At 42.1% G+C, this 25,786-nt stretch overlaps 1 protein-coding gene across 16 annotated transcripts in view; it reads left to right on the top strand.

Annotated features, from left to right (window-relative positions):
- The window catches only part of LOC136442136 (unconventional myosin-XVIIIa-like), a 127,369-nt gene that overhangs the window by 47,020 nt on the left and 54,563 nt on the right, over positions 1-25,786 (top strand). For 15 of the 16 annotated variants that reach the window (XR_010756973.1, XM_066438883.1, XM_066438813.1 and 12 more), the window contains 7 exons: positions 421-441; positions 1,011-1,152; positions 1,459-1,618; positions 1,940-2,120; positions 2,661-2,877; positions 9,783-9,883; positions 10,471-10,536. Coding sequence is in view for 15 of the 16 variants with exons in the window: in XM_066438883.1 (XP_066294980.1) it covers positions 421-441; positions 1,011-1,152; positions 1,459-1,618; positions 1,940-2,120; positions 2,661-2,877; positions 9,783-9,883; positions 10,471-10,536 (888 nt within the window). In the remaining variant the exon portion in view is untranslated. The remainder of the gene's footprint in view (positions 1-420; positions 442-1,010; positions 1,153-1,458; positions 1,619-1,939; positions 2,121-2,660; positions 2,878-9,782; positions 9,884-10,470; positions 10,537-25,786) is intronic. The other variant, XM_066438823.1, reaches the window with a different exon arrangement.

Here is a 25,786-nt window from a genome sequence, read left to right as displayed (position 1 = left end):
AGTTACACAGAAGTGCACATCACATAGCACCAGGCCTGGAAAGAAAGGATCAAAAATGGTTTACAAAACAATGCAAGAATGTGCACAGGAACTTGCATAGGATAAATGCTTTTTCACTGGCCCAGAATTATGTAAGAGAAAGTACTTTTCTAGCAAGACATTTGTGACAATGGTATTTACATTGTCAGGTTTTATTTTCAGCATTACGTAATGAACAATATTTTTTAATAAGGCTTTAATTTCATACAAGATAAATACTAAATATCACAATTCTTGGACAGTTTCTCTAGTTTGCTGTCATAGTCCAAATTTTGCGGTAGTTGAGCTTGTAGATGTTCTGTGTTTCCATTGACATGGCCATCATTCTTGTGTGCTGTGTTGTGTGTTTTCCCTGTCCTGTCACTGTGACTCCCATGACAGGATTGGGACCAAGATGAGTTGGTGAGTTCTGCTCTCCTCCATTCCATCTGCATTCTCCCATCTACATCTCATGCTCTGACACAGTCTGTGTATAGTTAGGGTTAAATGTTATTATTTTTCATAAACTGTTATCTCTGTTGTGTTCACCTTGGAGTTTTTCATATGGATATGATGTAAAATGCTGAATGGAAAACTGGTGATTTTAGACTCTTACACCTTTCTTTGCTGTGACAAGTCATTCCCTAGCAAGATGAAGGGTAGTTGAACAACAACACACAAACTCAATGAGTTCCAAATAGTATGAACTGAACAATTTCCTGAAGAAATATGATCATAATTCTCACATCAATTGTAACATTGTAATCTCTAGTACTCTTGTACATTGCTACTGTATAATTACATGTAATTCAGTACCAGCTGGCACAAAAACTGATCGGGTAGTACTGTTCTGCGATTTTAGAAGTACCAATATCATACACAAAGCCTTCCTAGGATGACATTATATTTCTAACTTGAAGGCAGCTTTCCTTTATAGCTAAATGTGATACGCATGTTGTCTGGATTGTCATGTTGTGATTCTCGTTTTTCAGAGTCGGACCAACCTGGACACCCAGGCACTAGACCACAAGGGGTTGCTATGGATACTGGAGGAGGAGTCACTGATGCCAGGGGCAACCGAAGAATCATTCCTGCAGAGAGTATACAGCTCTTATGGTGATGGAACAAGTAGAAGTAAGTTCCCTTTGTTTGGAATAGTTTCTTGAATTTTACACTATAGGGTTATCAGTTCTTTAGTTTTCTCCATCATATTTTATATCCGATAAGGTTGTTGCTATTTTCTAGCTATGACCTCATAAGAATATAGATCCATGGTCATCAAAGTTATTGGGAAATGAGACCAGCACTTATTTTTCAATAATGCTCTCAAACATTCATAGACTCACCTATTCTGCAGTTCTTCTAAAAGTTACTAGGGGTGCACATCATGTACATAGTAGTGGAGACTGCAGGGCTTATGTAGTGTTGTCTCTATTTCAGGAGAAGGGCTGGTGCACAGGGGAACAAAGAAGTCTTCCTTCATCCTGAGACATGCCCAGGGGAGCAACCCTGTACAGTACGATGCCACCAACTGGCTAAAACATGCCCGGGAGAGCCCAGCGACCAAGAACGCATCCGGCGTGTTACAGGACTCACAGAAGTAAGCACTTTATCATAGTGGCACAAAAACCTACAATATGGAGGATATTGGTAGAAATAATGAAGGTTGGCTGATATGGATTCTGCAGGAACTTTTCTTTTGAGTTGATAGCTTTCAGTAGGATATGTTCTATGACTGGAAACTCTTATCATAAAACCAGTACTAAAGGATTGCGTAAGGTTTCCTTTCTAGTACTATCTAATCACTGCACTGCATGTCAGCTGGGCATCAGTTTGTCAGACTAGTAGAGACACCTAGTGACAAAACTCCAAACTGCAGGAACCCAATGAATTAACTCACGAACACTCTTTTGCTACCCAGGGAGAATATCTGTGGTTTGTTTGCGGGTCGCCTGCCGACCTCCAACATCTACTCGGGGTCTGTGGTTGGTCTGGAGAGTGCCTCCTCGCTGCGGAGGATCTCCAGCATCAGGAAGTCGTTCACAGGGGGGGCAGCCGCCGTCAAGAAACGCTCGCTCTGCATGCAGGTCAAGTACCAAGTGGTACGTACATGTACATACATTGTATTGGGGCCTGCATCCCCCTTCTCCATAAGGTGTAGGCAAGCTACATTGACTTTTTTTGGTACCGTTATTTGTAGGCAATATTTTCTATACTCGTAATTCTCAGTGTATCTGTGCCTGTGTTAGCCAACCAGTGAACTGCCTTTCGATATGACACTGAAACTTGTTGATTTATTGATTTTGTGTATTCGTTGTACGAACATGACATACAGTTAGTTGGTTGAACTATAAGGGATATGCACAGAGATCAAGGTGCCTGTGTGCTTTATTTCATCAAAATCATAGTAGAATGCTTTGGCATTTTTGTGGCATATCTTTTTGAAGTTATTAGAAGGGACAGTATGTATAAACAAGAGATTTCTTTTTTTTTTACTTTGGAATCAGGAAACAATTATATCTAGAAGGCAAACTATGATGCTCTCCCGGTCTTTGTTACTTTTGTCATTAAAATGTTACCGTTAGTCTTAATATTGTTTCAACTGCAAAAGAAGATAATCTTATGTCTCCATTTTCACCAAGGATGGCATCATGGACACAATCAAGAGAACACGGACCCATTTCGTCTGCTGTCTGATGCCACAAGTCAATGCCGGGCTGTGCGACCCAAAGAACGGGATGCTGACCAAGTCGTCGCAGACCACGGCGACCGATACTGTGGACATGCTGAATGTGCCGCTGGTGCGATCGCAGATCCGCGGGATGGAGAGTCTGGAGGCTGTGCGCACGTACCGACAAGGTGAGAAGACAATTACAGGAACTGATAAATTTATTTAAGACATTAGGAAGTGAAGCTATTATGTAATAGCTTCTGAGGCAGAAAGGTCATGAGCCTCGGACGTTTGGAAAGTGTCTAATCTACAAGAGTCTGGAGGCTGTACGCAGGTACAGACAAGGTGAGATGGCAGTTACAGGAATGGGTAGAAGTCTGGTATATCTTAAACATTAGGAAGTGAACCTATAGCTTCTGTGGCAGAAAGATCTTGACGACTTGGAGAGAAGGCAGAGAGGAAAAACCTAAGCAAGGCTGACTTGAATTTTTCATCTCTTATCTTTGGCCACTGACTTTATTTTTCCTTGGCTGTAATTTTGAAGATTTCAAAGTGGAGTAAAAGAGCACAGTGGAGTCCTTCTGTTGCATATGGATGTCCTATCATCATCACTTATAGCCTGTTATTAAAGGATTTATGGTCAGATGTATTGGAGAAAGTTTTTGGTATCTGTAACTATATGTATGAGGTCAACCAGACCATATTTCTGTATCCAGTGGGCTCAGAAAGAATAGAGAACGTTTACTAACCTGGATAGTTTCAGAATCAAATGTCAAGTCTGTAGATAGTTTGTTATGTCTGTAAGGCCCTTCCCTGATCATGTAATAATAACATCCACACTTCCAATCCATATGGCTTTGGTATTAATGTCAGTTTTATTTTCATAAGGCCAACACCATGTGCCATTGGAATAGGATACAACCCCTAATGATAGAAATCTACAAGTGAGTTTCTACAGTTTCTAAACACACTGTGTGGGAGACCACACCCACACATACTTCAGTGTCAAGCTAACAGGTACAGAGTCATGCTTAGTGGTAAGGTATACCCCGTCAATGTCCTGCCATGTCAGTGAAGGACAAGGGGTGGTCCATCCTGCTGTGTTCATCACCTGGAGGTGATGAAGGAAAGGATTCCAGGTTTAAACTTGATGGTAAACTTTGTTCCTTGGAATGTCTGAGGGAATGGTGTCCAGACAAGGGTTAGCCTGCATGCCTATTTGGTAGTCAATCTGTAATGTTTTACCACACATAGAGGCCGTATCTTCCTTCTTTTCCTTCACCTTAAAGTAGGTAGTGCCTAGTATTTGAATAAACTGGTGACACAACATTTTGTACATTGGGTAGCAGTTGGCCTAAGTCTTTGCACTGCATGGAAATACGGCTCTGTTCACATTAGTAAAACTCTTTAGCACACTGAAGTGGCCCTTTGGCACCCAATTCCCTGTTTGTTTCTAAGTTAGGCAGCAGGGAGAAGGTTAAAGTTATCCCACCAACCCTTCTACTTTACTTTCTAAAGGCAAAATTAAAATAGCTAGACTCCACAACCCTTGTTGGCGTACAGTAGTGTCTGACAATCTGGTATCTGTTGCTTCGTATTGATTTGGACTAGAAAGGAATTTCCTGGTAATTTGTTCAGAAAGTGCTGCCTTGTTTAGGTTTTCCTTGAAGGGCAGCCAGTAAAATCTTGGTATTCCTTCTTGTGCAGTACATCATTCACTTTAAAAACACTTAGAGAATACCAAACCTGATGCCCTTCTTTACACTAATGAAAGTATATGAGGAGATGGCTCCAAGTACAAACACCATATTTGAAAGCCTAAGGACTTTAAGAGCTGTCCCTCCATTGGATATTTGTTTGGTTGCCTTGGCAACAAGCCATTGGCCTGTTGACAGGAACAGAGTATAGTTCATCTGACCCCCATTCCATCCTGGACAATTTCATGCTAAATCAAGCAGACACAGTGTTATGGTAAGAGCTCCATGGGTGGCAGAGGTCAACTTTGGAGGGTCTTTCCTTTCAATTTATCTTTCCAATGGATATGTGGTCAGTTATTTTTGTGGCTGGAGCTGCTGGACCTAGATTTCTTGGAAGATATAGATTAATCTATTGAGACCAAAATTGTATCTGGCAAGCTTATGGTATCTGGCACTTATGATATCTGGCACTGGTAATGAAATAAAAGTAGTAAAGTGATGAGTTTATTGGAAATTTTTGCCCAAAGGCTAACTGTAAAGTATGACCACTATGAGACAAAGGCAATGGTATAAAACCATGTCGATAATATCACATGAAACAAATTGCTATTTAGATATAATCTCCAATACTCCAATACTTTGAAATACAAAAAAAGACAAACTTGTCACAGATGTTCACAGCAATAATGGGCACAAAGCTAAAACAGTTATTTCGTTTTTTTTCTGTAATTGACCACTTATTACTACTGGAAAGCGATTATTCATCACTAACCTGTCCAGAAGCGTGCAAATTTCAATAACAATACAGATTTCACAGTCAGGCAGCAGGTCACAGATGGACTCACAGCTAGGCATGTCCCAGAAATATGCTGCATAATTGCTAATTTCCCCATAATTATTGTGCACACTCAGAACAGAATAGCATTTACCTTTTTTTGCTGGCAACCCAATATCTGGACAATTGAAAGAATGGACAGTTTTGATTTTGTCATTTTAATAGAACTCTGTTGTATGAATATGGTACTAAATCAGACTTTTGACAGTGACTATTAAACTATTAAACTATTGTATCAGATATTTTGGCACTAAGTATAGTCTTCAATATTATGATATTTGTTAGTTTTACCCCAATAAAATTGAGGACACTACCATTCAATTCATATGGCATTACCTTTTTCTAAAGTCAAACCACAAGGCCATTGTTATTTTCTCCAGGGAACACGTTCCTAACAGTGGCAGGAGGTGTATTAGTGGTAGGGTGAACTTGATCAGGTGGCAAATTATTAGCCTAGGATGGGGTATGCCTACCTTAAGGGACTAAAGGACCTCTGGGAGGGCCAAATCAGTGGCAAACACTGTTTGTCATCAAGTGATATGTCCAGTTTTGTGTTTTGTCACCCAAAACACATGTTGTGTCTGAATTAAGGTTTGTAAAGTAGTATGCTACATATCAAATGCTGTGTAATAGTCGAGATTTAGAGAATTGCGAAGAATTTTTTTGCAATCACTATAAAGGTTGATCACAAAATTTGGTTGATCTAAAAAGATCGTACAAACTATTAACATGATATCATATATCATCTTTTCAAAGTATACAGTTTGTTCTCCACTTACTATTTCAGTAATTGCTATCTGTGTAGAAGTAATAAAACTGGTAATAAAAATTATTTTCCTTTGGACTGTATATTTACAGTAAGACGTAATAAATTTTGTTAAGACAGAATCGGCATAATTTCATAGCACTCAGCTTTTTGGTTGCCAGGCCTTTGTATTTCTATTCATATCATAAAAAAATGCTTTGCAACTTGTTTAATGGTGTGGTAAAGTTTTGTTTTATAAGAAAAAGTAAACAGTGAAACAAAAAGGAATTGGCACATCATATTGATTCAAGACTAACTTCACCTAATTTGTAACTCATTTAGTTCTTCCCTTATCTATACAGCTCAGTAAATTCAGTCATATTGTACCCTCTCTTATCTACGTATCCCAGATACTGGAGTCTTTTATATGGTAAGGATTTTGATTATAGGTCATCAGCGCCAGTTAACCAAAAAATGAGTTAATATCTGCCACCTGTTTGGAGATAACAGCAAGCTGCTTTCATTCGGCCCCTGAGGTCTGCCCAGATACATTGTGTGTGTGCTTCCCTGCTGGTAGTTCGCTGGGGAGAGTCTCTGCCCAAACATTTACTCTGGTGCAGTCCGCCTGAAAGGGAGAGTAGAAAAGCTTGGGTAACATCAACTCCAGGGGAAGTTCAGTAATGTGCGTAAAGAGTACCCCTACGTAAGCAGGCTGTTATGTGTTGCTACACTGGCTGGCCAGGCGGAGAATTGGCCATATTAGAGGCGGTTAGGGTATTAGCAGTGGATTTCGACGCTGGAAAGGATACTCTGTAAATGGTGCGTTCTTCGCGTTGAATTGGGATGGGAGACGCGGCGACAATGTGCGGAGAGGTGGAAAACATGTGCCCAGGCGGCGGAACTTCCTGTAAAAACAACAAGTTCATCACGCAGGTACAGGGGCAGTACCGGCTGTATAAACCAGGTAGGACTGTAACCACGTGTGAGTGGATTGGGTGTCTGGGACCATTGTTCTGTAGAAAGTGGGGGGAGGAGTCTGGTCGGGTGACAGGAGCCGCTAGGATCAAATATTTACCTTCACCCACTGACATTTCCACTGACACTCTTGACTATTTCTAGACTGGGCTCTCAGGGGTCTATCTTTTGGCCATGATGGTTCATTTGGACACATTACCAGTGTGGTGGGGTGACAGTGATTTATATGGGTGCTGAAATGAGGGGAGCGGGCAAGTGTGTTATAGGTTGACACAGTGAAGGGACCGTGTAGTGCCAGGGTAGACAAAAGATGAGTGAACTGAGGATGGTCTGTCTGCATTGTGAAGTCAACAACAACGTTCCGAATGTGTTCAGACAGTATGAAGTGTACCTACCAGGTAAGGGGAATCTTACAAGAATGTTTTCTTTTTGTAATGCGGTTGTGTCTTCAAATTCAAATTCAAGTTTATGTGATAATGAAATCTTTACGATTGGCCTTAAGGGCACTTTGTTGTTAAATATCCTTAACCCTTTACATTTATGAGGTCTCGTTTCTGACTTAGATTATATGATGTAGCATAGAATGATCCTTACCTCATAATACTAGTATAATGTTGTTATTACTATCAAGAGTGAGATTCTTGCCATTTTTCAAAGTGGTCCTTTGTCATTTGATGTTTTTGCATCGGTGTGGTCTATTGCAGGGCCATTCAGTCTGGCTTGGTTCATTTTACATCATGGTTGTTTTTGTAACGATTATCCCTGCATGTTGACTTTGTCACCCTAATAAACCATGAATGTGCTACTGTACAGAATTAGTGGGGTGTAGTTCAAATGTCCTTTGCCTCAGTTGTATGCATATATCGGGCATAAATCTTACACAAATGTAGGAAGGACAATAGGGAAACCGTTTGGCTAAGTGGACACCTGTTTTCTCTTGTCAAAAGAACTTCATGGTAATTTCGAACAAGTTCTATATGACTGGAAGGACCAATGACCTTGAGTGGCCAGATGAGAGTGTGCCAGAAAGCATGATGGGAATGTTAGTACGTCTCTTTTACAGAATGTTTCTACTCAAGTCTATAAGGAAGAACACGTTTCTTCGTTGGTATGTTTTGTTTTTGGCCAGCCAAACTTTAGGCTAGTCTCTACCAGACTAACTATACCGGCTATAGGGAAAGTATTTGCAGGGAAGTTAGCCACCATAGGGTTTCATTTGCAGACGGGAGGGGGAGATGTTAATCTTACCGTGGAGTCGTGGACTTACTCTCCTTTCCAATTATTCCCTTTTTTTTATGATCCCTGTCCCTTGTGGGTAACTTTAGGCCATCCAACTCTCAATTTAGTTTTTTCTAGTTGTGCTTTTTGAAAAAACAAACAAAAAAACTTTGTTGATTCTTGAAAGAATATATCTATTACTTCTGTGTTTATTACAATTGGACTCATAAGCTAGCACAATTTCATTCCATTATTTGTAAAAAATGCAGCGAACTTTATATTTATGTTTACATGGAAAAGTTAATGAAGTGCTCTGTGGATCAAGACAAACTTACCCTTTGCCTCCTCAGTGTCTGTTTCTTTGGCTGATGTGTTTTTCTTGCAAAGTACTGAGTGGTGCGGAGGTATGTCCTCATGTGTGGAGAGTACACTCAGCCCATGTGGTGCTATTTGTCTGTCCTGAGTGCTGAAAGGTTTACTCACTGTTGTGTTTCTTTAGAAGGGGTACCAGGTAGGGATCAGCATGGAGTAAGAATACAGATGTGAGGCACTTTGGATTTGGGAGAGAAGCTGTGTACAGATTCTTATGATTTGAGAGATAGTCTTGTTGAAGTTACATGTAGCGATTATGCTATGATGTGGAAAATCAATCAACTAAAATTGTAGGATCTTGTTCGGTTGAAATAAACATTGGATCATAGGAAAAGTGATGTTTTAGATCCCAACCATACATAAATAAATAGATAGATAAACTATATGTAGGTGTTATCAATTTTCAAATATTGGTACACACCTACCTTTTATACTGCCAGGTGGCTTTTCTTACAATTGATTTTTAGAATTATCCTCACCATTCTTACTTATGTTTAAAATGCTGAAGAAACCCCTCTCAGTTTATATACTGTATTGTACCAACACATGTGGTCTGTGTTGACTCAATGAAGTATCCTAAGGTCACCCTTCATAGCTCTGTAGATCCTAACCTCTGACCCTCAGGTCTTTGTCAACAACCTGCTAAGTTGACTTTCCTTCTGTAACAATACTGTTGCTTTTCCTGTGGCGGTGGAATTCAGCTCTGCCCTGCCAATCCAAATCATGACTTTTCTGCCTTAAGTTTAGTTGATGTAAAAGTAAGGGTACTGAGAAATGGAATCACAACCTATTAAAGTTCCCATCTAGGTAGAGAATGCTATGATGATGTAATGTGTTCTCGTATATAGAGATGGGAATGGTTAGTAGTTCTGTTTAGTTTTATAGCTCTTGTGTAATAGCTATCAATGTGTTAAATTAGTGCTCTGGTAAAAATAGATATACTATGTTATATGAATTAAAGCCTATGCAAAGATGAGAGACTGACAATGGTTTTTGTTTTAATCAAATTACCAAGAAGCAATGATATATTTTGTATTATGCAGGGTATTTAATATTCTTTCTGTTGAGGTAGCCTTTTGGTTCATTGCAAGGTTAGACAGCAGGTGGAAGGTTAAAAGAAAAATACATAGGTTAAGAGTTTTAATTGTCTACAGGATATGACCATATGAAGTTCGTTAAGTTCATATAAGGTTGATGAACCATGACTGTCTGTTGAAACTTAACCTTGACTCCTATGGCCTTGTGTTCCAGGCTACCCTGAGCACATGCTGTTTGGTGAGTTCAGACGCCGGTTTGAGGTGCTGGCTCCTGGAGGGGACAGGCCAAATGAACCTGTTCTGGATGAGAGAAAGGTGAGAGAAGGTTTGCTGCAATAGCCTGGAATCCCGACCTATTTATAGCTGCCGGGTCTCTTCTCTCCCTCCGCAAAATAGAGAGAAGAGACCCGGCAGCTATAAATAGGTCGGGATTCCAGGCTATTGCTGCAACACAGATGTGAGCCTGCAGATGGTTAACTTGTCAAGGTGGAAGGAAGAAATATTGTTTATAATTATTGGGTTTAAACACTTTAACCTTTTCACTCACAGTGAATTAGCTTTATATCTCTGTATATCTTTTATATTTTGACAAAGATGCAACCATTCTGTATCTTGTACCATCAGCTTGCAGTACCTGTAAAGGTCACAAGATGGCTTTGTTTCAAGGAGAGGAGGGAAAAAGGAATGACCATTCAAGCATATTTGTAGTATTACTGCTGTGCTGGAAATCCTAAGTATATTTTTGCTGCAATATAAAAATCATTCAAGTTGACGGGAGTTCCAAAATCTATTCAGTAAGGTTGTAGCTTAAAACCTACTGGAAAGAACATGTTAACTATGAGGTGTAATACCTCTATTATCTACTAGGTGACACTGTTTACTCATTGCCCTTTCCCTTCCAGGCAGCAGAAGATCTCCTGTCACATCTGGACCTTGAGAAGACGTCTTATAGGATGGGACTCTCACAGGTGGGTACAGGCCTTCTTCTGACAATACTGAAGCACCAGACAAGGAATGGTCAAGTTGTAGTTTCAATATTTAAGGAAGAGGATGCTTTTATAAAAGCTGGTTTTTAAGTTAGCAATGTCCTAACTTACAACATGAGCGGTCAAACTCTCTTCCCTGGTGATTTTTTTTAGAGGGTAGCCCTACATATAACGTTGGGTGCTTTGTCCTATTTAGGACTGAGACCTTTGTTGTCTGTTGCTTTTTCAAACATATTTTGCCAGTCATTATGACATTCCTACAATCTTTAGTTGCCAGGATAATTGAGTCAAATTCAGCTGTTTGAACCAAGGAGGACCTACAGTTGCTATTTCTGAGCCAGAAAAAGATAAACAACGATTGTCACGAATTCCTCCCGTGCTCGCACACGATGCTCAAACACACTTCACGCTGCGTACATACCAAACACACAAACTGGTCTCCAACTGATGTACCAAACTTGTCTATCTCACCTTTGTTGGCCAATCCCTAAGTTTGTTTCATCAGCCGCAGTTATTTTTCAACTCCCCACAGACTTAATTATTCGCTGGTATTCTCCAGTTGGGGTAAAGGTTGACCCGGGTTAGTTTCTCCTAACGACGTGCAAACTTGTCTGTTACTCTTGCTGTTGATTGAAATGGATCTTATTTTTTGCCTAGCTCTAAGTATTTGTGGTGTCCGTGTTCATGCTACCTCCATGTTGGATTGTAGTAGGTTGTCCTGGCGTTGTCATAGCTTCATTCTAGTGTTTTTGTCAGGGACTCTACAGTTGCACTGTGTCCAAGTATGGCCCACAACTATGAAGTGATGTTGCCTACTATAAGCTTAAAGCAAGAACATTTAAGGGTATGTCGCTATGTGATTGGTTTTGTGTGGTTGTTAAGCTAGTGGTCAAAGTGTAGACTTGTAGACATAATAACAGTATTTGCTTATCCTTGCTTTATGGTGTATTGAATGTTGTTGTGGAGTAAGCCAGTCATGCTACAGTTGGTTGAAGTTCAGAGATTCTTTTCCATCTCACCTGCAGTTGAAAACATGTAGTCTTACAGTTCAGATCTCTATCGAAATCCCCAAGATTCCTTGTCCATATGATTTAATTGAATACTGGAAGAATCTGACTGGACATAGGACTGCTAGTTCCTTAATTTTGGTACTATTGAATGAAAAGTGGTGCTAAAATTAGGGTTTGCGGATTCGATGGGGTGGTCTACTAGGTGGGCTAGTGGGGTGGGCTACCTCAGCATTGTACCCTTTCTGGGCCTCAAGGCTATGCATGGGGGTTTGGCCTCTTATGGAATTTCCTTGAAGAGAAACTGGGTCAAGCTGTGGGTGGGCTAGAGGGAAGGCAACAGCTGATCATATGGCCGGTGGGGGGGGGGTAGATGTCAGCAATGAACTCCACCAAGACTGGTAGAAAAGCCATTTATCATAAACAAACTTCTAAGTACTCAGTATACAATAGGATGTAAGGGAAGAGGTACAAGGGGAAATAAGCTGGAAGTTGGATAGGGCAGCTAGGGAATGAGAGAGCCTTTGTTTGACAAAATTCAAAACATATGTCTCACATTTAGACTAGAATGTACCTAAATGCATGTGCTTGTATACAAATGTAAAATGTATTTGTGATTATGTGTGTCAGTACATGAGCGTGGGTTGGAATGTTGTGTGTGTGTTTGTACAATGTTTAGTGTTGCTTTTGTTGCTCATTTCTTTCACAATGCTACTGTCCTGTTGGCTTGGCTGAGCAGTTAAGGAACAGGGAACATGGTCCTCCATGTTTAAAAATCTAAAGCTGGGGATAACAAACTCCTGCACGATGTAAATGTACGCTCATTGCTCACCTCCACCCCCACTGTAGCATCCCCAAAGCAATATGATCAGTTGCATTCCTTCCGGCCCACCCACAGAGTGACCCATCTTTTCCTCAAGGCAATCCCATAAGAGGCCAAACCCCCATGCATAGCCTTGAGGCCCAGAAAGGGTACAATGCTGAGGTAGCCCACCCCACTAGCCCACCTAGTAGACCACCCCATCGAATCCGCAAACCCCTAAAATTAAACACCATCCTGATGCTAGCTTCAAGATATCGGTGTGAGACAAAAATTCCATGTCAGACTTCACCTACAACTGTACATGTAACTGACAGAAACAGGTGGATGAGAGTCAACAGCTGCTAAGAATGTGCCCATTGAATTTATGCAATGAGCAAATGTTGGTTTACCTGATACATGGACACTTAAACAACAAATGAGTGAACACCTGTTTTCCACGGAGATTCCCTCTCCTGGCAGCTCCTCTCTTCCACAACATTCTCACCTTTATCACTGTGGAACAGTCGTGTGGAGAAAGATGCCTGTTGGACCTGTAGCTGTGAGCTATAGGGTTTGCGGAAAAGGCTGGGCTGTCTACCTGGCCTGGCTAGCTGGCCTGTCTACCTGGCCTGTCTACCACGTCAGGCTACTCAGATCCCCCCATTCATACCCCCACAAATTTTCAGACACGTATGCAGCTGCGCCCTCAAGCGGAATGTATCCAAACTACACCCAGTGTTATGGTATAGCATATAGCGTATTGACCAGAAATCTATAAGTAAAGTAGAAATAAACTGCTGATCCAGATATTTCGTTTTACCCTGTGAATTTTGTATTATATAAAGGGTATGCAAGCAGATAAACAGTATCAATGACGGAGAAGGAAACGGTTCTCGTGGTTGGTGCAGCGAACCGCGATACTACATGTCCTACATGTAGCAGTTTGGCTAAACAAAGGAACCACGTAACCGGAGGCCTGGCTGTAGGCGAAAAAACAGATGTTGCCAGAGGGCGGGCCAGAGTATGTCCCCTGGCATGTAATTCGATGATATGTAGCGTTAAGTTTCATCAACCTTTGTGGAGATAAGGTCGTACACACGTCCATCATACGATGGTGTGCATCGGGTCGACCCGGAAGGGTCTCTGGGCCGACAGTGCAACTAGCGAGATAGATATATAGCGAGATAGTGTTAGCCCGTCACTCTTCATAAACTTTGTAGGTGTGAGTTCATCCAGCGAGTAGTTAAATTCATGGTTTATAACACTGACATTTCATACCGTAAAGATGTAACGTTAGCAGTGGTTTTGCATACGGCGCTATTCATAAGTACGTGTCCGTATATGAATTATGATAACAATGGACTATATATCTTGAAAACAGCAAGGTCGCAGCAAGTCTCTAAGCTCGTAACAGTCACCAGCAACTGACGACTGAAAAATTGGTTTGAATTTCACGCTTTTGGGGGGATTGACGAGCTAATTGCCAACATGGCCCTCAACTCAGGTAAGCCATCTAACACGAATTGCCAATTCGTGTTCCAGAGCCTACCTCCTCAACTCGGCTGAATTTCTCAGTGTGGAACACGGAATATTCCAGAATGACACCGCACAGAAATGTTTCTTGAAATTTACAAAAGCCCACACCTGTGTCTTGCGAGTGTATCTATTCTTGGGTAATTCGATCGAGCTAACACGGCATGCGGGTTTGCGGAAAAAGCTGGGCTGTCTACCTGGCCTGGCTAGCTGGCCTGTCTACCTGGCCTGTCTACCACGTCAGGCTAGCAACCCAAAAACTCAGAAACTCAGAAACCTCCATTCATATCCCCACAAATTGTGAGGCCCTAGTGCAGTCGCGCCCCCTAACGGAACGTTTCCAAAGCACACCCGTTACGCTGGGCGCGTCACAGCACACGCCGATCGTCATTCGAAACCGCGATTTTCGTCCCCTCTTCTTGATTCCTACGAAGTTTACATGAATTGCTTCATCGTCTGAAAACGAACAGGTTGTTCCCATCTCATGATTCTATCGCCCTTTGTTTATATTATCCAAAGGAACTCTCGAAAACTGCATTTAGCGAAGTCACAGACGTCGCTGATCGCCATCTTACTTCACGTGACCATGCTCTTCAAGCTTGCTTCACTGGAGGGCGCTGTTTCAGAGTAGAGTAGAGTTGCCTCTGAATACATCGTTGTTGACAGGTTGTACCCCAAAAAAAGTTGAAAAAAAAACACGCTGCGGGGAAAAGGACTGCAACGGAGGCTACTAGGGTTCCTTGTTTTATCTAATACATAGAAGAAATCTTTATTGACACGACAAAAGTACAGCGACTTTCGTATGGTCTTCTAGAACTATACATGCAAAACAAGAAACAATGGTATACATAATGATTAACCTCAGTACATGTATATGGATACTTCACTACTAGGGGGGGGGGTCGAATGCAGAGTTGATGTATGTAAGTCTGCTTACACTTTCATGTCCATTTCATACCAGTCTCAGGCACGAGTGCCATGTTTATTATCAGCTTCAGCCAGAAGGTGATAATAAACATGGCACTCGTGCCTGAAACGGACGTGTCTGTCTGTGCGTGCGTGCGTGCAACTTTGCTGTGATGGAGATATAATCCATCGTGTTGGTTGACAGATGGTTCAGGCGCCGGTGACAACATTCCCATGTCTTCAAATTACACGGGTAATCATTTACAGGGGCAAAGAGTAGACCGTTGTATACTGCCAGTCTTACCCCGGGTTCCAGACTGTTTATCGGGCCTTTTAGCCGGTTCTCTTTAGCCGGTACCTTGCAGTCAGTTCCTCCCGGTGGCACAGAGACCCCAGCCCGCCGAACCGTAATTAGAGTTCTAGCCGGGGAGTTGACCGGCCCTATCTAAAAGGGGCGCGGTTCACTCCCACGGGCTCAACTCCCCGGAGCGTTGATTAAGACCGGGCGGGCAGACTGTTCTCTGGCCACCGTAGGAAACCGCTAGCGACCCGGTACTAGTCTGGCGCCCAGGGAATGCCAGTCTGTACCTTACCTGGCATGTGGTAACTTGGCGCCACTATAATCCCAAGTACGTAGAAACCTGACCCCAACCCTGTGCGTTTATTTCATAACAGCTTGTGGGCCGGTTGAACGAATAAACAAAAAAGATGGGAGACTTTCGTCAGAAGTAGACCAGAATGACAATGAGAGACGTACGTCAGAAGTTGACAAAATTGACGATATCTTTCTAGCATGTACCATGTATACATATATGTTTCTATAAAACGTTTTGACAGTCCGACGTATCCACGTTATCATAAGTAGCGCAGGCATTAAGAGCCTGGAGTTTTCGTTCAGAATTCAAAGTCAAATTAAACCAAACAGGAAAGATATTTGCTGTGATAATCACTAATAACAATATTGCAAAGACCGCAAGGAAAGATTGTGCCCCGATTTCTTTTCAGCAAACTGCAGGAGACTCATACGGTATTTGTGTACGGCAAATTACGAAATTGCTCCATGCAACAGATGAGAACACACAGAGCGCAAAGGTAATAGTTAGGCCATGTGAGACCTGGGTCACAGTGTCAGCTAACTGCCAGGGAGGTAGGGAGGGTTCATTATTTGATTCACATAAGGACATTGTTATCTTACAGCCACACAAGAACAAAAGTATCAAACTGAATCAAATCTTTAAAGACTAACAGGCACAAATTCAAGCAATCGTTACAATGAAATGGAAAGTCAAGTTTATAAACAGTTGGGAAACTGGGAATCAGAATCACATTTTTTAGATTTTTGAAAAGAACACACATAATGCTCTCAACTCAAACAGTTCCAGTACTACAATGAAAAGGAAAGGAACATTTTAGTAACTCACAGTTAAAAAATCCCAGTTTAAAATCTGTATGTAATATTTTGAGACCACGGGGATGAACTGTAAAAGAGAAACTTCGTGGTAGTGGCCAGGTTCTGAAAACAGATAGGACATGTACGAAGCTTGTTTACAGGTCATTCTGCTTCAATATAATACTTTTTATCTTTTATATAATACTAGTATGATGTGCTGAAAACAATATCTTTGCTTCATATTGATAGAAAGAGGATCTTCGGGGATGTGGCCATGTTCTAAAACAGTTAGGCCATGGCTGAGGCCTTTCTATGCGAAAATAGTGAAGCTCCCCCACTCGGACTCTAGAAAGCCCCTTGTGGGAGAAGCTTCCCTATTTTCTCATAGAAAGGCCTCAGCCATGACCTAACTATTACAAAGCATACAGGTTTGCGGGTCTGCGTTATAATGCTGGATATTGGCGCAGACGTTATAGAGGAACTTGTTGCTTCGTAACTATGGGATTGATTTCAGTTCAGTGACAAGAAGGCGGGGCCTCGCCCAGGCTTTCTGGCGTGGTGACCGGGGGGTGACCTGGTGCACATCCTGGGACAGCTGTCCTGGGACGTCCCCGGCGGACGTACTAATTGGAACAACATACGGCCTGCAGTTCACAGCGCCCTGCCTGGGTTAAACTTTGCTACAAAAAAAGCTGTTGTTTCAAAGCAGACGGTAAACATGAACCGGAAGTATCAGCAATTTTTAGTCTGTCAGCCATGTGGTACATACGCCGGTCCGCGTTCAGAGGCAACTGAAACAGCGCCCTCCAGTAAAGCAAGCTTGAAGAACATGGTCACGTGAAGTAAGATGGCGATCGGCGACGTCTGTGACTTCGGTAATGCAGTTTTCGAGAGTTCCTTTGGATAACATAAACAAAGGGCGATAGAATCATGAGATGGTAACAACAGGTTCGTTTTCAGACGATGAAGCAATTCATGTAAACTTCGTAGGAATCAAGAAGAGGGGACAAAAATCGTGATTTCGAATGACGATCGGCGTGTGCTGTGCCGCGCCCAGAGTAATGGGTGTGCTTTGGAAACGTTCCGCTAGGGAGCACGGCTGCACTGGGGCCTCACAATTTGTGGGGATATGAATGGGGGTTTCTGAGTTTCTGAGTTTTTGGGTTGCTAGCCTGACGTGGTAGACAGGCCAGGTAGACAGGCCAGCTAGCCAGGCCAGGTAGACAGCCCAGCTTTTTCCGCAAACCCGTGAGCTATAGTGTCATTAAATCAGGCCAGAAGTCATTTGCCTTCCAATTTGACAAAGTCATGGTGCACCTGTTGTCTTTGGTTTTACCATTTCCTGTGTATTTCCAACACACACATGAGTGCTACATTTAGATTGTTGAATGTAAAAGAACCCAACACACTTATCGAGAAGAGTAGGAGTGACAAAGAACCCAACACACTTATCAAGAAGAGTAGGAGTGACCTGGTGTGCTTGGCCAAAAGAAATGAGCCGCAGGAAAGCCTCATTGCACTAATACTTGACGAAAAAGCGTTATGCCTCGTCCTCAGTCTGAGGTTTGACCGCTTTACCTTTACCTTTACCTTTTACTTAGATGATAGACTCCTTCTGTCACTTATCAAGTTACACTCAGCTTGCACAGACTGTGAACAGAGATCAGTATGTGTGGTTCTCTGGGAAGCAGTCTGGAACACTAGCTAAGGTTACCCCGACAACTTGCTGCACAACAGTTACAGAGCGGATAAAAATGTGTGCAAAATCAATGCAAAGCTGCTGAGGTGAGAGATGCCAGGAAAAGAGGAAAACACTGAAATGGACACATGACACCAGTCCTGAACTATATGGATATACAGTATGTACCATGTTTCATACAGGATGTAAAATAATATGGAGCCTTTCAACAATGGGTTTGTGGAATAATGTGGATGAAAAATTTAGGGTTTGTGGCCTCTTTGAATGTCCCACCAATCATGATCCTCTCCTTCCACACCATCGGAAAGAGTGAATAGTTGCACCCACATTGGGCTTTCTTTGTCTGAAATGCCAGCCTTCCCAGAGGAGGTTGCCACATGACCTTGATGTTTGACCTTGGTTGTGCTCCAGAATTATGGGTAGTTCTGACATCTCCCTCCCTGTCACCAGAGGACATGTAGAGTGTACAGGATGAACAGGTGTTATCTGCAGTACTGTAGCACATGTTGTCATAGAATTCCTCTAACCCTCTGAACAGTGGGTATCCTTGTTCACAGTCTGTTGCCATGACGATGACAATCTACTGCTTTCATAGTGTTGAATACTGAACTTTCGTCTTTGTTTACTAAGAAAATTGTTCACACTGACCCTACTGCGCTAGCACTTTCTACTAGTGATGCTTGTAATTTGTATAACATTTCCTCTTGTAGATGATTCTTCTTAGCCAATATCTCAAGAGTTAACAGACACTGACTGCATGTATGTGGGCTTGCATGCCGCTTTTCCATAAGGTGTAGGAAAGCTATTTTGATTTCCCGTAGTTCGCAAAGAACGCTATTTTCTACTTCTAATAAGTAGCGAGGTGGCCACATTTCATGTTATTGCCTTTCTGAATTTTCTAATATGTAGACATCCCTACTGAATTTAGCGTAAAGCATTGTTGGGAACATGCAGACCCTGGTGTATGAGTGAGTGCACTTTACATCATCCAGCCTGTCCTGCATCTGCCACTTCGCATGTCAAAATTCTGTCTTATCAGGAACTTCAGGAAATTTGCCAGACTGTTCCTTCCTCCATGACCCAATTTCTTAGTATTACTTTTGACACTTGTGTCTTTGACAAATGGCCTACTGCATCACAAGAGATGATATCAGGGAAAATGTTAGTAGCTTCCTTGATGGTCGTATTGGTGATATGTGGTGTTTCATTTCTGCATACTGGGTATGGGAGCACCTTGCTGACTTCTCTCAGTATGGTGCTGATTTCTTGATACAGAATCAGCAGGAAGTCCAAAAGGGTGGCCATGAACTTGGAGACCAACTGTGGCGACTACAGGAAATGGGATGAAAGTGGAAGCTTTCTTGTCAAAGCTGCAAGCAGAAACGATTTTTCACGGAGTTCAAGTGCTCTACTTTTATGGCCACTCTGTGATTTGGTTAGGCCATGTTGTCATCAGAGATTACCATTCAAGAAGCAAACAAAAAGAGTTTGTCTCACTTTGATAGAATTGTTGTTCCAAATCGTATCTACTGTTACGAAACATCTCGGAATGCGTTTGTTACTCTCAAGGAAACTTTTCCTTGGAAAGTTTCAGCTGCAAAGTCTTGTAAATGTAACCATCTTGTTTGGCAGCTGTTCCCCTGGCCCTGTGTCTCCAGGGCTATCTCTCCAAACATCTGTCATCCCCCTCACCCAGTAGATAATTGATTAGGAGGTGGGCACACCATGTCTCCCACATGGGGCTCCACCTGATGAGCCTGCCAGGATCTGGGTCTCTATAAAACGTTGTCTACCCCAGGATCCGGAATGAAAAATAAAAAGGTGGGGTTGACTTACCAATAAAATTCCCATTTCCATCCAGCAATTCCATTCATTTGATCGATCCCATCCAATAAGGTAATAACCTAAAATAACGGTACACTGTAGATGGAAAAGTGCAGTCAAATTGATGTTACATTTTGGAGTTCTGATGACATGTGTTCTGGCACAGCTTGGCTTTTAGCACATGCCAGGACATAATTGGGTCCAGTTGTGGGGGAAGTGTATCAGTCAGTGGGTGTAGGATTTGAACTCAGACTGGTGGTGTTAGTGTTACACCAAGCCTTGGTTACACCAGCACATCTTCTCACTGTGTTTCTGGAAACTCTGATCCATGCTGTTGCCAAGGATATGTTCTCAAGGATTTACAGACTCTGAGGGATTTTGCCAGTCTTTGTTTGCAACTTATAGCCTGTAAAAGCTTTGAGAGATGCAACCGTCATGACTCATGAACTTTCTGCCTCCCTGGGTTTGCTGAAAGGATTTGCAGAAGAAGGAAGGTTGGGCTTGCATGGAAAGAGAAGAGGTATATAAACCAGGTTAGAGGATGAACAGAATGGGAGCTAACTAAGTAGCCTTTGAAGCAGCCAGCTTAGATCACCAGAGGATGTGTATTTTGCCCACTGTAATCCCTGGCTGTTATGATAACTAACAGATGAACCAGCAAGGTTGTTACATTGTGTACTTTGTGGAATTGTTTCAGTTTAATTCCACCCACATCAATTTTGCCTTGTTTATTTTCAATCAGTGGATGTGTTTGGATTACTTGTAGTCTGCTGAACATAAAGCTACTAAACTGCCTCATCGAGGAAGTGAACTTCCCTTGTTTGGCTCTCAATAATCGCTGCCCTTTCCTTATCAGAGAGGATTAAACTTGAAGATTACCTATATGCCATGCTCTCAGGAAGAAGAATATACAAAGCTGTCTACAGCTTGTAAGCTTCTGCTTTTCAACACCAAGGTACCCTGTAGATATCTGCCAGAAAACTGTTTTGAAGTGATTATAACAGTTGCAACCGCCTGTTTTTGGCAAATGTACAATCCTTGAGCTAGATTTCCAGATGTACAGAGAGGTCTAAATGTTGCCTGCAACAGCTGGATTCCAGGTCCAACATCTGCTGTACAACTACACAAGGAATAATCTTGGAGAAAAGTTGCTAGAAGGCATCTTCAACTAAAAGTTCACCAGGAGAAGTAAAGCTCACAGGATTTGGGGATCAGCGACACCACGTGTCCGTGCGGCTCCCACACATGTTCTGAACCAAACATTGAACAGCATCTGCTGTATAACTACAGAAGGAATAATCTTGGGCCCAATTTATACAGAGTTTTTTCAGATATCTAAAAATCCGCCGACATCTGAGCCTTAGATATCTGGACGCATTTATACACACCGACAGGAAGTACCGCAGGACTCACGCAGCGCGCTGATTGCACTCGTGACCCTATTTAACCTTTTGCGCGCGTTTCAAAATGGCGGGAGAACCGCCTGTGTTTTTCGTCATGATGAATATGGTATTCTTTCTTTATCTGACTCGCGTGTGGCTAAACATGAGGCAGCAAGCAAGGGTTGAGCGTAAGAGGCGTTTGAGGTACCGGGGAAGACGACAGCGACCGGTCAGAATCAACGCTGCGTTCCTACTCGCTGCCCTTGTCGCGGCGGAGGGGGGAGGGCCGATCCACCGAACGATCTGGCATCACGAAAGAAGTCCGTCGTCCGTTTGGGAACAAATGGTCCTTGATACTAAGAAGTTTTCCCGCTTTAGCGCCCGCCAAATATGCAAACTAGCGTGAACCCCGACCTCCAGATGTCTACTACGCGACACATTCTGTTTAGACGTCCGGCTGGAGCGGTCGGGGACTCCCGCTGAGTTGTCGGGCGAATGCTTCAGAGTGGTCGGCTGAAATTTTCCCGACATCTAAAAAAACCCTCATTAAGACCATAAAATTCCTGTTTAGACACAGAAAAAAGCTGTCGCCTGGCAGATATCTGCAGTCCAGATATCTAGACAAGCTGTGTGTAAATTGGCCCTTGGAGAAAAGTTGCTAGAAGGCATCTTAAAAGTTCACCACGAGAAGTAAAGCTCACAGGATTTGGGGATCAGTGACACCACGTGTCCCTGTGGCTCCCACACATGTTCTGAACCAAACGTTGAACAGCAGGAAGACTTCATCAGAGCTTTGCCTGCAGCACCGCTGACTGGTATTACGGCAGTCTCCACTCGGAATGCCGGTGACTCCGGAGGGAAATGGTGTACAGGGCAGCCGTAGCGCCAGCCCCTGGCTAGGGGAAGAACAGGGAAGGAACATGGAGACTGTTTTCTACATCACTGCCCTGTCACCTACACCCAGGGCCAGTCCTCAGGCCCAGAGCCTGTCCCTCCACAGGGTAAGGATACAAGTTATGTACCTGCCTTTGTTATATTTAGAGAGTAGAGTGTCTTTGGTTAGGTAGGAGTTCTCTCCGGTTTATTTACATGTTTACACAGATTTTGTTGTTCATGGTGATCTTTACTTCAAGTTGATGAAGATCAGCCAAATCAGCAATGTTATTTATTTCTCACCATTTGAATCTGCTGTGTAGAGGAAGCTTTCACATGTTGCTTGGTATATGAAACGTTACTTACATGCAGTAACTTGTATTCTGAGTGCTTGTGTTTGTTTTGATGTCCAAGGAGGTTCAATTAGCAGATTGAACCTGTTTATTTACTGCATAATGTTGTTGAACATTGCCCACACTGTGTGTATTCTGTCACTACAACAGTACAAGACAGTAGAGGGATGCAATATATGTTTCACAAGAATGAGTTGCATTGTAATTCCCTATAGAAAAGGAAGAGGAAGTGATTCAATTTTTTTTATTTCTTGCCGTTTCCCTGTTCCAAATATATGTATAATGAAAATATTACTTTCCCTTTTCTCTTTGCTGGAAATTATTAGTTTGTTTTGGACTCATTAAGTTATTAGGAAATCCAATTTTAGCTACCATTATCAGTCATGTCTACCTAATAGGCTGAGAGGATTTTTATTCGTCACTGCTTTCAGCACAACATATGACCTTGGTTAGGTTTGCATGTTACCAATTACATTGATCTAGAAGGTCACAGATGGTAGCATGAATGTCATGTTCCAGTAGCCTGCATACATGTATACAGAGGATATACAGTTTAGGCCATGAATATATGCAACCATTGAACTGTTCTAACTCCTCAGACAGGTGACTTTGGTGGTTGGTTGCCCTTTTCCAAAGAATAGCTTCTTGGCCTTTCTTGTTTGCAGGACAAAAATGATCAGGATCGTTTGGATCATCTTTGAGTGTTTGATTGTTGCAAAACACAGATGCCGTTTGCTTTTAAATGTTTACATCATTTTTACAAATGTATGTTGGGGCACCTTTTGTTTATTTTTCTGCATCTCCCATTTATCGAGATAAATGAGGCAGAAACAATTTTGTTGGCAGTTTCTGTAAACTTCTTGGGAGCTAAAGGTAATGTGGTTTACGTCTTTTGGCACTGCTTCCTCAAACAGCAAGTTATGCAGTTGGTTTAGCCCTAATTAAAATACTAAAACAGTAGTGTTTTCTTTCAAACTGTGCAATGTTATAACTCAGCACTCTTTGATTAGAAACCCAAAACTATTCAATGTGATCAACAATGTTGATGAAAGCATGTAATCTAAAACAAATCTAAACTTAGGTTTGTAACTAAGCGACATACCTGAAAGCACTGTAGAATAAATATTACTTTTCCATTTTGTAATCCCCTTACATGCATGTTAGATATGTTAAATCTGTAGCTGTCATCTTCAGTAATGACGCAACTGATGATTGGATACCAGCTACTTTGTGGATTGTCACAGCTAATTCCTTTTATGGTCGTCCACCTTGCACATACATGTCCATATATGGTGTTACCAAGCAGAAAGTCCTGCTAGGTTCTCCCAGGTGTTTGCAGATGTTGACAGAGATCCCCTCAAGGGAGGGGATTACTGTGATCCCTCACTGCCTGATCTTTAAGCTGCTGAGTCTGCATTAACACCTCCATCATTATAACTGGGCGGTGCTACTGTCATGGCTCAGTAATGGAACCAAGCCACCTCAAAGCTTACTATGGGGATGGCTCACCAACTGTTTAAGAAGTTACATGTAGGTCATCACTCTTGGGGAAAAGACTTCTTACTGTGCCCTACTTTTCAGTGCCATCAGTATTATATAACCGGGTAGTGCTACTGCCATGGCTCAGTAATGGAAGCAAGCCATCTAGTCAGATGAAAGCACTTCATCTATTAGGATGGCTCAGCTAAGAAGTTGGGTCAGCACTCTTGGGGGAAAGATTTCTTAGATACTGTGCCCTCCTTTTCAGTGCCATCATTGTCTAGCCTTTGCCAAGGTAACCTTGGTCTAGATGCCAGGGCCCCGATCTTTATGATATCTATTTTACTTAGGGTGTAACTCAGGGGGCCTGTTGTAGGATATCCTTGGGTGGCATATTGGCCCTATAGCCCTGGACTTGGCCTGTGTTGGCCCTGGAAACAGTCTGGTATCCAGGCTAAGGTCACCTGTGACTTTGACCATTGTCTTGTGTACTACACATGTCTCTGGAATCATTTCTGGTAGGCGAGAAATACATGTATTCTAGATGGCAGAATTGGGGTTGAAAATGAATAAAGTACAGAAAAGTAGACAGTGTAGATCGTGACAGGATAGCACATCGTCGGAATGAATGAGATTCCTGTGGGATCCTGATGTTTTCCAGAGGATTAGAAGTTTCATCCACTGCTGATGACTCAAGCAGAACTATTCTCATGTGCTGGATTCTTCATTAGTAGTGTCAGTCTTTAGATATGTGGCAGTGTTCCAGATTTTTTTACACTAGAACATCTCCCTTGTTGCATGATGGGCAATATTGATTACATCATGTGGTTGCCGTAGTGACCATCTGTAATCACGTATAGCCTGAGGGACCAGCCCACCTGCCTGTCATGTGGAAGGTATGCACTTCTGCTTCCTAACATGGTTATAACTGTGCCATGTGCATGTGTCATCTGTCAATCACATGTTTTGTTTAGAACTAATTTGATTAAAGGTCAAGATTGTCCTGAAGTCATAGCCAGAGACTTTTGTTGACATACAATACAAGGAAAGAAAGAAGGAAGATGTTTCATTATACATGTAAAGCCTAATTAAATCAAATGTCCACTTTGTATTGAGTCTCATATTGTCAAAATACTGTGTGACTGCATTTGTGGATTATGAATGTTTTGACATGAGTTGCAGTGTCAGTGCTCTAATTATTATATTTTGGCCCTTCTTTCCTTTGGAATAACAAAAGGTATATATTCAGGCAGCTATCAATAGATTTCAAAGGACAAGGAGAGGACCCCTTTGGTTGGACACAAAGGAGGGTTGACTCGGTCTGTCAAGGTCACTGCCAAAGGTCATGGGGTCACTCCAAATTGAGACCCAACAATTGGCCCCACTGTGAGAGATTTATTGAGTAGAGAGCCGCACTAGGTCGATCTTTAGAGGAGGATTGGTCATGGAGTTACATCTAGGAGTTTGGTGAGGAAGATATGCAGTGTTTTCTATGCTTACAACAGTTAGAGTAAAGATTATGCTGCTGTTAGTTCCCTTTCTAGCAATGAATCTACCAAAACTACTTCGTAAGGTAATTTTGGCGACGCCTCAGGGGCGAGCCTAATAGTATACTTTACGCCCGTTCTGTAAGAATTCCCAGAATTGTGCAGGCATGTCTGGAATGTGTTGAGTATTCCCTGGGGAATTTGTTTTGAAGTTACCTTTCCCCTGTCTCCCTGTGTTAATTTGGAAAGTAGCACATATGGTAAACAGTTTAATTTGGCAATTTAATCACAGTATTTGTTTGTTACGTATTTGTCTAAAGGCATATGTGTGAAGTAAAGGGATAGTTATGTCTGTTGATCTACTAGTATTTTAGCTATATCTTTCGCCAGGGCTTGTTGCAATGATCTGAACATTTTTAAAGAAGCCTTTTTTACAAGAGCGAATAATACGTTACATTCTGATAAGATACAACTGGAAATAGAAATATCAAAACTTT

Source organism: Branchiostoma lanceolatum, chromosome 1 (genome assembly GCF_035083965.1).
Source record: "Branchiostoma lanceolatum isolate klBraLanc5 chromosome 1, klBraLanc5.hap2, whole genome shotgun sequence".
NCBI classification, from domain to species: domain Eukaryota; kingdom Metazoa; phylum Chordata; class Leptocardii; order Amphioxiformes; family Branchiostomatidae; genus Branchiostoma; species Branchiostoma lanceolatum.
Note: the sequence above shows the minus strand (reverse complement) of the source record. Positions and strands in the feature narration are given on the sequence as shown.